At 42.9% G+C, this 16319-nt stretch overlaps 1 protein-coding gene across 2 annotated transcripts in view; it reads left to right on the top strand.

Moving 5' to 3' along the window:
- PADI2 (peptidyl arginine deiminase 2) overlaps positions 1-16319 on the top strand; it is a 68309-nt gene that overhangs the window by 4940 nt on the left and 47050 nt on the right. For both annotated transcript variants that reach the window (XM_075605977.1, XM_075605975.1), the window contains exons 2-4: positions 11436-11619; positions 12087-12159; positions 16193-16254. In XM_075605977.1, coding sequence (XP_075462092.1) covers positions 11436-11619; positions 12087-12159; positions 16193-16254 — 319 coding nt within the window. The remainder of the gene's footprint in view (positions 1-11435; positions 11620-12086; positions 12160-16192; positions 16255-16319) is intronic.

Here is a 16319-nt window from a genome sequence, read left to right as displayed (position 1 = left end):
CATGCCAGATCTACTATTTGCAATGGGGTTTCTAACTTTGTTACATAAGCCGCATTGCTCATAGTCTGAAATGATGTTTGTCGCATAGCTGTTTGATACAATTTTAATTAAAACCATATTTGAACATATGAGTTATTAAATGTTATATTTGTTTAATTTCTATAATAAAGCGCCCATGCTTTAATGTTTTCCGTTGATACATAGCACTTTTAGTTCCTGTGCTAACAATATAAACAGCCTTGAGATTTATGCCAGGTTTGACATGGTGTAAAAAATGTTTATGCGGTTCTGCCATTTTTGATGCACGTATATAAATAATTTGAGAACATACTATTTATACCCATGTCGTGGGCATCAGCACTGCACAATCTCCTTTTTAACATATTTGCTCCAATACACCTGATTAAAAAAAAAACATTTTTTACTCTTACCACAAAAATAAAATAGAAATATGCACGCAATATAAGATTTTGGGTCAATTTTATGCCCAAAAAAAATTCAACTTGCAATGCTTAGTACGGTGACCGCAAACTGTCTTCAGTCTTTGGCCGATTTTGCACGGCTTATCTCACACATTATTGAGTTTGTCCCATTAACTTCAAGTGCCTCATACTCATAAGGGATTTAGGTCTCTGCCATAGGACACCACCTTTCAGAGCTGCAGGACACTTTGTGGTTCATTGAAGTAACTGGGTTGAAAGGGGTTTTCCAGCACCGTGTGTGTGTGTGTGTGTGTGTGTGTGTGTCACTAGGAGTGGTGTGTAGCTTCCATTATTTGTGGTCCACACTTTTTCAAGCTCCATTCTCTGTAGGGAATATGGGTTTCTGTTGGAAGTAGATAACCCCGATCTGACTTGCTTGGTTTTGCAGAATGCCTATTTTAAGGGATCCTGAACAAGTCTCCTCTGGTGTTGACATAGCTGCAATGTACTCGTACTGTACATGTCTTTGCCTCTTCTATCTAGTCTGTGCACTTTATAATGGAAATATTGCTACAGATGCAGCGAAAATTATTTTAAGAAATCACGGCGCCGTTTTCGTGTGCGCTGCTGTACTCCACGCGACATGAACGCGCCCATCGCTCCAGGCACACGTGTTTATCGCGGTTGCTTTGTTTGAATTTCATGGATTGTGTGCAATGAAATGAAATGAATGAATTGTAATGTGTACAGTACTGTGCTAATTTCAGGTGTGTTTAAAAGCCACAACACTAAAATGCCATTTTCTGCACTCGCGTCTTAAGGCGGTACGGTTGGACGCAATCCCGCGCCATGACGTGGTATTCCACGGTATACACCGTGTGATTTGTTAAAATAATGGCCGCTGCATCTGTAGGTTAATATATTAAAATATTGTAGATCAACTGTACTGCAGAATTATTGATAGTAGATGGGTTAAATAACAGTGGATCTCCTGCTTTCCAAAGTGTTCTACTTGAAAAAGATTAAACTTTTTAAACTGCACCCTCGGTGAAATTGTACATTTAATAAATGAAAAACACTAGTATACCTCTTCTGTCTTAAGTACGCCAGTAATCTCTCTCTCGCAGAATCAGATCTGAGGTTAGATTCTGTTGGCACGGGAATGGGTGCCTGGGATGTACAGCTGTACTCCTGTAATCTCTGTGAAGAACGATCTCTTTCAGCATCTGAGAGCTGAACAGTATATTAGAAGGAACACGAGTGCTGAATAATAGATTTCAATAACCTTCTAAGGGTTTGTAAGACTTGGTCCTAAATTTGTTCTTTGAACACGTCAAAATATCTGGTTCTGATCTGAATTCCAAGTAGTACATTTTGCTTTGTGGCTTCTGTCTCAAACAGGTTATTTTGTCAGGGTTGTGTGTTGTACACTGTAGATTAAGTTTGTATACCAGAAGTATTTACATGGTGTTGCCACCTTTACTAAATATTTTATTAAACAAGGTGTTAATGATCTGTGAGAACAATGTATCATTGTCCTGCACTGCAGAAAATGTAACCCATAATAACCCTGTTCCTTGTCATCTGAAAAGACAGTCGGTGCCACTGGACACACAGTGTATAGTGGCATTGAATAGTACTTAATAATCAGAGCTGACATAGAAACCTGGTGTTTGGGGTTGACCCTCAATTTTAGTTTTCTCAGGGTTTAAATTTTGTTTGACCAAAAGGTGGGTTTGTTTTGGATTGTGGCCAAAAAAGAAACTAAATTAAAAAAAAGGCTACGTTAACATATTACAATTCCACTGAGGATAGAGATTTAAAATGTATTTCATTCATATTTTTGAAGAGACTTAATACAATTTCACTTATGTCTTTAAAAACATTTAATTTAATAAATATTTATATTTTCATACGTAAAGCAGCAAAACGAGAAAAATCCAATGTTTATATATTTTTAAATGCACCAGTTCTGAAGTATTGGATAATACTGTCTTCATTTTTTTTTTGTTAAACTTCTGCCATTTTAATGATTTTTTTTTTAATGTGCTTATTGTTTGGTTGCTACAGCAACCTTTTTTCATACAAAACGGGAAACGCTCTAAAGTTCAAATAGTGTCTAAACAAAAACGGAATTGGTGTGGTGCTGCTTGAAGAAAAAAGGAGCTGTTCCCAGTTCTTTTGATTTGAAGATTCGCTCAGGACAAAATCGGCGCACCTCCAAGAAATAAAGACAGAAAAAAGCAAAAAATAATGAAGTACGTTCTAATGAATCAGAAAAAAAGGAAAATGGTGAGATATGCACTTACGTCTAAGTGCCCGGTCACCAGGCACGTAAAGGTTTCTTTCCACAGCTTCACTGGAATATAGATGAGCTGGAGCCTTTCCGGTTAGTGTAAAACCAATTTTCTAAAAGATAAAAAGGGTGTACATCACGAATGGAGCAGAGGTACAGGTGTTGCACCCTCGCGTCCTTTCCCCAGATCGCAATACTCGCGCTTCTGTCGGCTTCTTGCGTCACTTCCAGCAACCATTTAGAAAGTCACATCCACGTCCTCTTTTGAAACAGGCTTGGACATACACACCTTTTTGAGCTCTGCACTTAGGCAACAAAGTATCACAACCAGATCTATTGCTGCAGTTCAAACAGCAGATTACTCTTGAAATCTGTAACAACAATATTACACTTAGTAATATGTAACATTATATCAGATGCAGCATTTCACTGACTGCAGCGTAGAGTCAGAAGACGGCTAGTCAGTTTAAAGCAAAATATATGAAATCTTATGTTTTTTTGTTTAAGAAATCAGTTCTATAGTATTAGATAATACTGCATTTTAAAAAAAAAATGCAACTTTTAATGAGTTTTAAAGCATCCTTTGATTTCTATAGCAAGTTTTAGCTCAACTCCCAAGCAGTGCAAGGTTTTTGCAACACTTTCCTGTTTGTGATAATTTGTTGCCAATGTTCCCAGCAGTTTGAACTGTAACAATAGATAATGTTATCCTAGTGCACTGTTTTTCAACATGGTTTACTATGAACCCTTGGGTTCCCCGGGAATCGCCAAAGGGTTCCCTGTAATTTTCTGGTGATTTTGAAAATTGTATCAAATCCAGAAGCATTTCAAATACATCTGATTTCAGACGCTATTTAGAGAGGGTTGGAGGATTCCTCAGAATTTCACATAGGTGTCCTTACCCCCCAAAAAGTTGGAAACCACTAGTAATATCAGGATACATTGTAGCTGCTGAGTTACACTGACTGAAGGATTTATTGAAACTGAAAGGCAACCATTATGTAAGGCACACAATCAGGGTATTTGTAGAATATACAAATAAGGAAAAAAAGGGTGGGAGGGAATGCAGCATTGCTGTGTTAAGAAATTATATTTATTATGTATTTCATAGATCTATATTACCACATATAACAAAAAAACTGTTCTATGTGAGGCACTCCCCAAATGCAACAAGTTTAAAAAAATAAATATTTATTTCACCAATTTTAAAAGGACCGAACAGCGCAGACAATTCTAATGAAATGCCGTCAGTGCCGTTTCAAGCATTGTGTCCCTCTGTAATTGTGACCCTGGCTGTAATTGTTCATTCTTTTCTCTGCCTCGCAAAAGTCCAAGCTAGCAGGAAACCTCCCTGGCTAACTGATTATTAAATTTAAACCTGGTATTAAACGAGTTTCTTAAACGCAGGACGGGGGGGGGGGGGAATAAGGGTGATGGGCATCGAAGGCACTGTTGAAAAATGGCAACTTACTGTAGCCACTGATTAAGCCTCCAGTGCTGAAGCAGGGGTATCCTTAATACCTGACCTGTGAGTGGCTCCTGAGGATTGCAGTTGGCCACCCATGATCTAGAGAAGCCTCTAGGAAGTTCTGCCTGGCACCCTTACACCCTTACACAACACACTTGTAAAACTTTATTTACAGAACAGAGTACTTTTATCTAAAGCCAAGGCACATACCCATACTAAGCCAACATCTAAAGCTGGCACTGTGACCATCCCCTATACATTATGCCACGTGTATAAATAGGACAGACTGTTACTGAATCGGCTATTGCTACTGTTGATCAGGGGACTTTCAGGACAAGGTACATATTTGAGAGAACCAGGGCTTTTTGGAGCTCTCCCAAACATAATTTTACTTGTAAATCTCAAGTGTAGAGTGGTATTAAAAGATCATTCACTAATTGTTGCTTCTGGCCGTTTTTATGCGATTGGCCTCTTTTTGGTCCGCCTATCGTCCTTGAGCACAGTAAATAAAAATACCAGTTGTGAGCACTTTCACATGTCTCAGGCAGGTCTGCAACCAATGCTTGTCACCATTATCTCCCAGCATACACTGCTTCCACTAGTCAGAAATTCTGGGAGATAATCTGCAAATGAGCACACAGTGTCGCTCTACTTCTCCATGTTAACATGGAACCCTACAAGCTTAGTGTGCTGCATTACACAGCTGTTCAGCACGGCCTTGGTTAAATAAGTGTGTAGCCAGTAAATCTCCTCTCAGACCCCTGTTTCGACCCTTTGGGTCTCACCAGCTGGTTATGCTGGCTCTGCAACGTGAAGCTGGTAAGTGGGTATAACCAGACATTAAAAATGTTATTGCGGGTAAAAACAAAGTGACAAAGTGGATCTGATAGATCGCTGTGTGTACTAACCCTTGTCACATATACAAGTCACGCGCTATCAGGTGTCCTGTACGTGACAAATGGTACGTAAAGATCTATATTGTGACGGATTGAGGGTAGATATTATTCATTTGTGGGACCTTACATATATAAAGATTGAGTCAGATAGGTAGCTGTATAGTATCTATGAACCAGGGGAGTAGCTATAGCCTGGGCTCTTGGGGGGGGGGGGTCTGCTTCTTCTCCCCCCCTCCCCTCCCCCCTGTCGGCGGCCCATCTCCGTCTCTCTCTTTAGATAGACGGGCAGGGGGAGATGGTATGCGGCAGCCTGATAAGTGGGGACAGCCAGGGCTGCTGTCCCGGGCCTGGTGTTAGGGGGCCTGGGTCCTGAGATGCGGCAGGAAGCACAAAAAGAAATCCCTGCCTCTGCAGGTGGGCGGGGCAGGGGGCGGAGCCCTGAGATGCAGTAGGAAGGACAGAGAGGAAATTCCTTCCGCTGCAGAGCCTCCGTAGGTGGGCGGGGCCTTGGTCAAGGGACGGGGCCTCATGTAGAACCGCGTGGGGCTGGAGCTGCAGCCTGAGAGACCGGCTGGGAAAGGTGAGGGATGGAAGGGGTGGGGCCTCAGTCAGTAGGCGGGGCTGGAGGTGCTCTCAGGATGGGAAAGGTGAGAAGGAGGGGAGGGGTCAAAACAGACATGAAAAAGAAAGGATACAGGAAGGAAGAGACAGAGAAAAAAATTAAGAGAAAAAAATTAAGTACAAGAGAGAAATACATAAGGGACATGAGGGGGAAAGAGAGAGAGAGAGAGAGAGAGAGAGAGAGACGGGGGGCAAAGAAAGAGACAGACATGAGGGAGAGACAGACATGAGGGAGGAAAGACGAGAGAGACGCACATAAGGGGGAGAAGAGACACACGTCGCGAGGGGGGGAAGAGATGGAAGAGAATAGAGAGGGATACATACATGAGGGAGAAGGAAAAGAGAGAAAAAATACCGGGAAGAGAAACCTCAGGTGGTTAGAGAGAGGATGACATAGAGGGGAAAATATATGGAGGGGGTTAAATAAAGAGAGTGGCATGTGTGAGAGAAGAGGGAGGGAAAAAAAGACATGAGGGGGAAGGGGGAAATAAGATAAATACATGAGGGGAGAACATGTGAGCATAAGATGAGCAGTGTAAAAGGAGAGAGACATGGTGGGGGGACAGAAGAAGTCATGCTGGGGGTGGAGAGAGAGACATGCTTGGGTGAGGGAGGGAGACATGTTAGGGGGAGAGAGAGAGGCAGTGGGGGATGCAGGGAAACATGCTAGGGGGAGAAAGAGGCATGCTGGGGAGGAGTAAGAGACAGACATGCTGGTGGGAGAGGAGAGCGAGACATGATGCGGGGGAAGTCGAAAGAGTCTTGATGTGGGGGGAGGAGAGATATTCTGTGTGGGGAGGAGCAAGAAAGACATGCTGGGGGGGAAGAGAGACCTGCGGGGGGAGGAAAGAGTAGCGAGACCTGCGGGGGGGGTTGAGAGGAGAGAGACCTGCGGGGGGGATGAGTAGAGAGACCTGCGGGGGAGGGGGGTTGAGAGGAGAGAGACCTGCGGGGGGGGATGAGTAGAGAGACCTGCAGGGGGGGGGTTGAGAGGAGAGAGACATGCTGTGGGGGGGTTGAGAGGAGAGAGACATGCGGGAGGAAAGAAGAGAAATACATGAGGGGAGAAAATCGAGACAGAAGGGGTAAAGATGGAGAGAGAAAAAATATGAATGAGAATGAGGGAGAAAAGACATTTCAGTCCGTATTATCTTATACTACTATGCTGATTTATTTAAAGTGTAAGGTGAATTTTACACAACTTTAGAGAAAAAAGCCCAATAGTATTTGAGAAAAAAAGCTATTGAATCTCATTGTGGATGGGTGCAGAGAGGTTCCCACCCTCTGCTTTACCCAGTGGCAGATTTACCACGAGGCCCGGGCCGGGGGCAGCAAAAATGTGCGCCCCCATATAAATTTGCCGCACTCTCGGGCCTAATGGATTACATCATTGATGCGTTTGCTGAGCGAAAAGTGCGGAAACAGAACTTCTGACTTAAAAATGAATGGTGAGTACATGAGTAACCTATATTTTATATTTAATCTCTATGTGTGCGGTATATTTAATTTTGAATCTACGGAATACGTTCACTTATAGTGGGCCCCTGAAAAAAATGTTTGCCCGGTTGGCCCGCGCATGTCTAGCCTTGCCACGGGTATGAACCCTTGTCACATATATACCATGTGCTCACAGGTGTTCCGCGTCTGACAAAGGTAAGAACTAATCTCTTATCACAGCAATTAAAATCATTTCTCCTGCCAATAGTTTGATTCCTTGGAAGGGGAACAGCATACATGTTCAGTAAACGTCTATAAATGTCTAGTTAATTGCTTTACTACTTGTTCACTCGGTGTAACAGCTTTCACTTTACAGGTGCTGTCATATTTAATAGCACATTGGCATGAGAATAAGGTGAAAGATCTAAGCCATATAACACCATAAAAAAAACTTGTTTCTTAATGCAACATCTATTACATTTTTGAATGGGTTGCCTCAAAACTTAATTTAAAGGAGCAATTCATGCAATTTCGGACATGTTTATCTCTATCTCTCTCAGTTCTATAGTATTAGTTAATACTAAAAAAAATTAAATTCAACTTTATTAAAAATAGCATTGAGTATATTTAATATAATGAGCATTCCTTGATTTCTATAGCAGGCTTTAGCACACTTCCTCAGTAGTTCAACATTTTTGCAACACTTTCCTGTTTGTGATAATTTGTTGCCAATATTCCCAGCTGTTTGAGCTGCAAACTGTTACAATAGATAATGTTACCTTAGTAATATCAGGATACATTGTAGCTGCTGAGTTACACTAACTGAAGGATTGATTGAAACTAAAGGGCAAACATTTAGTGAACCCTGGGAAGCAGGATCTTTTACGGGAGAACTAATCAATCGGCGGTTTAGGCAATTCGTTTCAATAAAGCTAATCAAAGGCTGTGTATGAAAACAAAAAAACGATGTATTTTTTTTTCTCTTTTAAATGGCCACGTGGATTGCCTCTTTACATAGCAACAGCAAAAATCCCAGAAGTCGCAATACAATTGGGGCCAGATACGGCCCCTGAAATAATGGAAGATTAAACATTTAATTAATCGGTCAGTGCACAGTCGTACCATTTTAAATGCCACTTGTTGTTGACCAGTAAAGGGACAAACACCCTTAGTGTTCGCAAACCCCTTCCCATTCCGCATGTCATCACGCTGGCACATTGCTTCAGAGAATGGCAGGGGGAGGTGGGTGAAGTAATGTTAACTTCTGCTTCTCTCTCCCGTGAATCGGCAATATTCTGTGACAAGAAATCATTACATTCATGTCTTGGTATACTTCTGAGAGGCTGGGTCCATCAAAGCCTAATGCATTTCTATTACAATCTTCCTGATAATGATATGTACTAAACCTGCAACGAAGGAAGATCTAGGAACAGGGCTGACTTAAATCAGATGGGGACGCTTGATATTTTGCACAATAATTTGATGGGGGAGATGAAATGACTGGATTCCATGGTTGATCATGTTGGGCTAATTTTAATACTAATAGCATGTTCTTGTAAAGCGCTGCTAATTGTACGCAGCGCTTTACATAGACATTTTGCAGACACAGGTCCCGGCACAGGGAGATAAAGTGACTTGCCCAAGGTCACAAGGAGCCGACACCGGGAATTGAACCAGGCTCCCCTGTAGCAATCTCAGTGTCAGTCAGTGAAGGAAGGGTATTGTATTTGTATGTCTTTATTTATATAGCGCCATTAATGTACATAGTGCTTCACAGTAGTAATACAGGGGGGTAAACAAATAAATAACAGATAATATAAATAACAGGTCATGGGAATAAGTGCTTCAGACATAAAAGTAACATCAAGGAAGAGGAGTCCCTGCTCCGAGGAGCTTACAATCTAATTAAGGTTATAGAGAAGCAATGTTGGTTTAGGGTCTTGCGACTTCTGCATTGTGATATTCAACCAGACGGAATGTGGTTGCTGAGGTGATACTGCAGGCGCGGCACAAGGTGTTATTACATTGGGAACACTGTTCCTGGTTATTTTGAGCCATGTGAGCCTAGCGGGTGCGGGTTCACTAGATTCTCTATGGTTTCGTGGTGACATTTTAGACCTTGTGGAACGTCCAGGTTGGGGCCAAACACTTGCATGATTGTGCGGAGGTTTTATTGGTGGTAATTGGGCATTCAATTCTTACATTTGGAATTATTCAGAATATCAGTCTCCTGACGTCAGTGCGTGATGCTGGGAGTGGATACATTCAGAATATCAGTCTCCTGACGTCAGTGCGTGATGCTGGGAGTGGATACATTCAGAATATCAGTCTCCTGACGTCAGTGCGTGATGCTGGGAGTAGATACATGGAGCAAGAGGAGGAGTTGGGGCAAAAATTCCATTCTGTGGAATTCTGTTTTCATTTCTTTATTTTCGCATCCACTGCCCGTTTCTCAATATTTGATGTATCAAATGAACCAGTTGGTCTGAGATGCCGACGACATATTTTGGCAAATGCTTGAAACGCCATAAATCGGCTTCTTGGATATCATGCAGATGGCAATAGCAGAATATTCCCTATCATCGTGCATGTGGTCAACGGAAAGAGAGGGAGAGCGAGTCCCTGGCACTCGTTGGTAGAATGGATCTTTTAATGCCTCAGGCGAGTACACAGCCCTGAATTATTTATTTATTTTTTATACTCTTTGGTGAACCTTTTAATGAAACACCGTGAATTCTCAATTGCGTGGTACACTAGTCCACAAAGTGTCCGAGTACTAGAATATATGAATGTGATCACTGCATTAGATCGCAAGCCGTATGTTTGCACAGCCAGCGTGGCTTTTGATTGACCGTTTTATGCTATAACACTATTAGGACCTTCCGTATTTAGCCAGAGGCAGCGATGTGGGGCATGTGTTGGACAGTGGAAGAGTGTGAACAGAAGCTGTCATGCATGTGTCTGTTTGTGTTAAGCTTAAGATCCGAGTGTGTGAATGTACATGCGATTGGCACCTCCGTGTATAGAGTGAATGTACAAGGGACGGGCCTCTCCACGTATTCCGAAAGGATGTGTGTGTCCTGCCTGTGACACTGAGAATCAAAGGGAGTCCTTTGCACCACCATGTAAGGCTGTGATTATCTGCTGTGCTTTAAAGCACTGTCCCTGAAACCTGCAATATTTTGGGTACAGTGGTCTACGTCAGGGGTCCCCAACCCTCGGGCCACAGACCGGTACCTGTCCATGGCCTGTTAGGAACCGGGCCGCACAGCAGGTGGTGGGCGAGCGAGGCGAAGCTTCAACTGTATTTACAGCTGCTCCCCATCACTCGCATTACCGCCTGAGCTCCGCCTCCTGTCAGATCAGCGGCGACATTAGATTCTCATTGGAGCGCGAACCCTACTGTAAGCTGCGCATGCGCGGGATCTATGTTGCGTGGCCCTTTTATGAGAAGTCAGAATCCGACACTTATTTTACTCTGCGCCTCTTTCCCGCACTGCGCACTTGTCACAGTTTTGGTAAGCCCACAAGCTAATTATGGTGAGTTGTATAATTTCAATATATATATTACAATGTAATAATAATAGAAATAAAGTGCACAATGCGCTTGAATCATCCCGAAACCATCCCCCTCCCCCCCCCCCCCGGTCCGTGGAAAAATTGTCTTCCACGAAACCGGTCCCTGGTGCCGAAAAGGTTGGGGACCGGGTGTCTACGTTGTCTTGATACTATTAACACTACTACTAAGAGTTCCTATCACATCACTGCACTGTATACAGTACATTCAAGAGCTTGATTTGAGGGGCATATAGAAGAGAAACATTATGGCACTGTGTCCAATGTACAAGTTTTGTACAGCAAATAAAAATACCACGTGTGGGCACATTCACAGGTCATACAGGTCTTCACCCCTGCTTCCCCGCCCCTGTCCAGTATCTCTTAGCATACAATGCTTCCACTGCAGCCAGGGATTCTGGGTAATGACGTGCAAATGACACTGTGTGTTCATCTTGTGCTTCAAATCCATGAATGTGCTCACAAGTGGTATTTTAAATGGCTCTATGCTACACGGTGGAAGGGTTTAGTCACTTTTTATTTTTTTTAACCCACCATAATTTATTAAAGGTTTTTTACAATAATATATTGTTATAAAACTGCACATGGCTACACTGCACTAACCGCTTCACAGCTCCTCTGGGGCCTGACCGCTTCCCCTTCCTGCAAGGAGTCTTGCTTAACCGAAATGGCATTGTCCTTGCCTCTTGCTGATGATTCCACTGCTCTCTGACTTGCAGAGCTGCCCCGTTGGATTGCCGATGGTTTAGCATGCGCCACTCGCAGAACATCGAAGCAGAAATCCTCAACAGCGACGCCGCCAAACAGAAAGTCATCAATGGAGAGAAGCTGTGGCCACTGTCCAGCAAGACCTTGGTTGAACTTCACATGAATGCACCCAGTACAGAAACGAATGACGGGAAGGTGAGACGCAGCTCACAGATACCAATTCAGGCCATTAGCCGTATTACATTGCAATATAATGAAGATAATAACATTGAATCATGTGCTACATGCTTTGCTATGGTTTAATATTATATTGACAAAATTCTGAGCATGTTGCACATCAAATGCAAAGATAATGTTAGGATAGGTACACAGGTGCTCCTAGTCATGGAGGGGCCCCGCTGATTTCCGTTTTTTTGCAGATTAAAAGAAAAGTATCAGGTCACTGCGAATTTGCCAAAAAAAAAAAAAGATTGATTTGTTGTAGCCAAAAAATAAAACAACGATTTTGGCTGTCAGTGCAGCCTTTAGCAAGTTGGTTAATATAATATTGGACGGCGGCACATCTTCTAAGGAGATGTTCTGCTCTTCTAGGGCGTGAGAAGAACTAGTGACCAGATTTGGGAACTTCAGTAATGTGACTGTGTGTTTATTTATTTTTACAGATTACTTTTGCATTCTATGGGCCGGGGTCAGACGCTCCTGTAGATAAAGCCGGGGTGTATCTCACTGGTGTTGGTAAGTGTTCGAGCTGACGCTGGGTGGCATTATTCTAGGTTTTGTATTGGAAGAAGACTTCTTTCCTAGCCTTGTGCACATTTTTCATGAAACAGTTAGCAGTTTTCCCCCCTTTTAATACAGAATGTGCATCAATACAATCTACACAATAAGTAATTAGATAAATTGCCGATCGTTCCGTTCTCCTGTGATTGATCGATGATTTGGCTCGGGGGTTCACTAAATGGCTGTCAGTGCAGCAGACGAGGACCAAAGATGCAAAGTTCTGTGGGGAAGATCATGTGAACAGGCAGTCACTAGATACAATTGGTGTAATGCTAGAGAGAGGGCAGGGCTCAAAAATGGGTGTGCCAAAGCCTGTTTTAGAAGCGGGATGGGGATGTGACTTTGTAAATGGTTGATATAGAAACAAAAAATGCTTGTTACATTATAATACATTACAAATGTCATTTAGAGTTGATAAAAAATGCTACAAGTATTTTCTCATAGTACAGAACTGATATTAAAAAACCCACACATGATATTGCTTGGTGTGCAGCTTTAAAATATGTCACTTTATATTGCATGAAAAGGCACAAGCGCTTTCTAAAGTGTCAAAAGGAAGAATTTTATTCCAATCACTATCCAGTATATACAGCTCAACCCCGTTATAACGCGATCCGTTACAACGCGAATCCGCTTATAGCGCAATGCAAGCGTGGCTCCCAATTCTCGTATTTATGAGTACTTTACAACACGATTATTGGTATCTTAAATACTTTATTGTACAATGCATACAATTGTTCATAATTTCTAAGGCGATCCGCTTGTAACGCGATGTGATTCTTTGGACCCCAAGCACAGCTTTAGGGGTTGAGCTGTATTGTCATCGCAAACTGAAGGGCGAGTGGCATCAAAGACCGAATATCTCTTGGTATTCTCTGGAAATGTCAGAGAATACTATCAATCAGAGCTCATATTACCATGTCCTACAGAAGCCAGAAATATCCCAGCAAGAGGGAACTCTTCTATGTAATAAGAAATCACTTGGACGCACACATGCAAGGGTTACAAGATCCGTCACTGGCAAGGTCAGAGACATGATCTATGCTTCCATTTGAATAACCCCAGGATATTTACCCATGTTCTAGGTTACTTGGATCAGGTATTTTTACATTTATTGGTGTTACCCTTTTTTATGGGCCTCGTAGGAACAGAAATTCTTTCTCCAGCTGTTACCCGAGTAGCGATGGGTGAAAAATGTGTGAGGAAATGTGACTCTCACCGTGTCCTCTTAGACCCCTGGCTTCTAAAAAAAGAGCCCCATAGTGCATGTTACATAAGAACATAGTGCATATTACATAAAAATAGGGATGAGGGGGTCATATTAGGGGTGCTCCCCTCCAGTCCTCGAGACCAGCAAACAGGACAGATTTTCAGGATATCCCAGTTTCAGCACAGATGGCTCAGCCGAAGACGAGCTGTGCTGAAGCTGGGACTGATTGAGCCACCTGTGCTGAAGCTGGGACTGATTGAGCCACCTGTGCTGAAGCTGGGACTGATTGAGCCACCTGTGCTGAAGCTGGGACTGATTGAGCCACCTGTGCTGAAGCTGGGACTGATTGAGCCCCCTGTGCTGAAGCTGGGACTGATTGAGCCCCCTGTGCTGAAGCTGGGACTGATTGAGCCACCTGTGCTGAAGCTGGGACTGATTGAGCCACCTGTGCTGAAGCAGGGACTGATTGAGCCACCTAAACCGTAGATCACGTTTTCTGGTGGAAAACAGTGCAATTCGAAAGAAATGCTTCATCAATGGTATTACATAAATCAAATCTTCCCCATTTCCTACCGCACTTTCTTTATTACAGTCTTGTTCCTTGTTACTTGCCAAGAGCTCTCAGGTCTCACTCTTTTATAGTCCGTCACATTGGGTGGAAGGCTCTCTCACTCTGGTTTATCTCTTCTAACATATACATTAGGCTCTGACTTCCAAGAGCGGTTCTACTATCTATTAAAATGTCATTTTCCAACACCATGGCTGACACAGACAGACACCCCAGGGGTGGAGATGACCACAATGTGGCTATGCTAGTTGCAGGTGCGTTCTGGTATGACGGTCGGGTAATGCATTGGGCCGCAGGGGAAGCAGAGAATTTCGAACTTAGTGGAGAGCCGGGACCCCGTGGGGAATAGTTGCCCACAACCCAGATGAGGTCGGTTAACATTTCATGTGACATATGGTCTTAACAGAGAGACGCCGGGCAGAGGAGAGGACCCCTCCCCCCTCCCTCCCTCTTATTTTGTACTTTATTTATTTTTCTTTGGACCTATTGTTAAGTATAATTTGCATTGGTGGTTAAAGAAACAGTGGATGTACGCTATGTTTCTGTACTACATTAAAAACCTAAAAAAATATATATTTTTTTACATTTTCCTCTCCCATTCTGCTGTCTTATTAATTTGAGCATTTGGATATTATTTCCTATATATATACCATTTACCATACTCAAAAGTAATCTTAAAACACCGAAAGAGAGACTGTTGCATGAATACAAATGTATGCAACTGTTCGGGACACTTGGCAGTGGCCTAAACAGAGATCGAAATTTTATGAGTCATTACTGACACAAGTGAACTCTCTTCCCATGAGTGCTAAAGGCCATGTCTGTACATACTGTGTTATATGTATGCACACACAGCTGTCTCTTACACATACTAATACTCCTTGTTTTTCCATCCCTATACACCAATAGGGACCACAAAGTATCCACACACACTTTTAGTTGTGCTACAATCTCTCACATTTCCACACCCACCCACACCATTTATATCCACTCCCACTCCACACACACCTTTTGTAAAGCGCTGTGGGCTCTCCATTCATTTTTATTCACACTGATACACACACACACTCTTACATTATTTGCTTACAGGAACCTTTTGACACCTCTAGCCATAAAACACATCCACACCGGGGGAAGGACCAGCACAGATAACATTCCAATAGACACTGTTGTTAAGTAAATCAAATCAGCTTTATTGGCATGACGAAAGAACATTTCAGTATTGCCAAAGCGTGAATAGTAAGGGGTGGGGGACAATAATTACACGAATACTAGGGGGTAGGGTATAATGATTGCACGGTATATGGGTAACAGTTTCACAAAGGGATGTGGGGGTTAGTGGACGTCTCTCAGCTTGTGGCAGGTGCTGATATAGTGTGCAGCCATTTCTGCTGTGGTTTCATCTTCTCCCAGGAGGATCGCTATTTTTTGGTTCTCCTCTATATTCTTAAAGTTCTGGATAACAGCAGTTAGTTTCTCTAGGTGGGCACTCCTCACTTCGGAGTATTGTGTGTATACCTTTTGCTTGCTTCATTCATTGTAACATCACTGGAAGAAGAGATCAGTGTATCTCGAAAGCTCGCACAAATAAAAGCATTTCGTTAGCCACAGAACGGTATCATCTATTTATTTTTTGATATATATATATATTTTACATGGGCTCTTTCTAGATCATTTATTTCCTGTAAATGCTCTCACAGCTTCCGACCTTGATGTCGCAGTGTGTAGAGGTATATTCTTAGACGGATCTCTTATTTTTATATTAAATATTGTGTCCGTTGGTCCAATACTTGGTTGTATATGTGGGTAAACGGAATGGGAAATTTTGGTCGTGGCCATTTCGCCGGGCCAGGTCTCCACCAGCGTTCAGTCGCCATGGGACTTCCCTGCCACTGCACACTCAGCCGTCGCCCACTTCGCCAGCAAGGTAACTTAATTTAAGGGGTTCTAGAGTTTAGTGTAGGGTGTTACAGATAGAGGCTTTAGGGTAGGGGAGTAGTTTGGTGGGTAGTGTTAGGATTGGGTTTTTTTTGGGGTAAGATTAGGGGTTTACCTTGCCAGCAAAGTGGCCTGCGGCGAGATGTCCCTGCGGCGAGGTGAGCAGCGGTCGAGATTTGGTCGCGGCAAAATGGCCCCGATCGAATGTCCAAGACCGGAGGGAAACCATCATTTGGGTGGGAAGTAGTAAGTTTCTGTGCTCCTTTTCACAGGGATCTCCCTGGATGTGGATGCTGACCGTGACGGTGTTGTGGAAAAGAACAATCCAAAGAAGGTTAATCCATCTCTTAAACTGGGATTTCACCGGTTGTGGGGCTGAGCGATTATAAAGTTACAGGG

The sequence above is a fragment of the Ascaphus truei genome, chromosome 6 (assembly GCF_040206685.1).
Source record: "Ascaphus truei isolate aAscTru1 chromosome 6, aAscTru1.hap1, whole genome shotgun sequence".
Taxonomy (NCBI): domain Eukaryota; kingdom Metazoa; phylum Chordata; class Amphibia; order Anura; family Ascaphidae; genus Ascaphus; species Ascaphus truei.
This window is presented reverse-complemented; position numbering and strand designations above follow the sequence as displayed.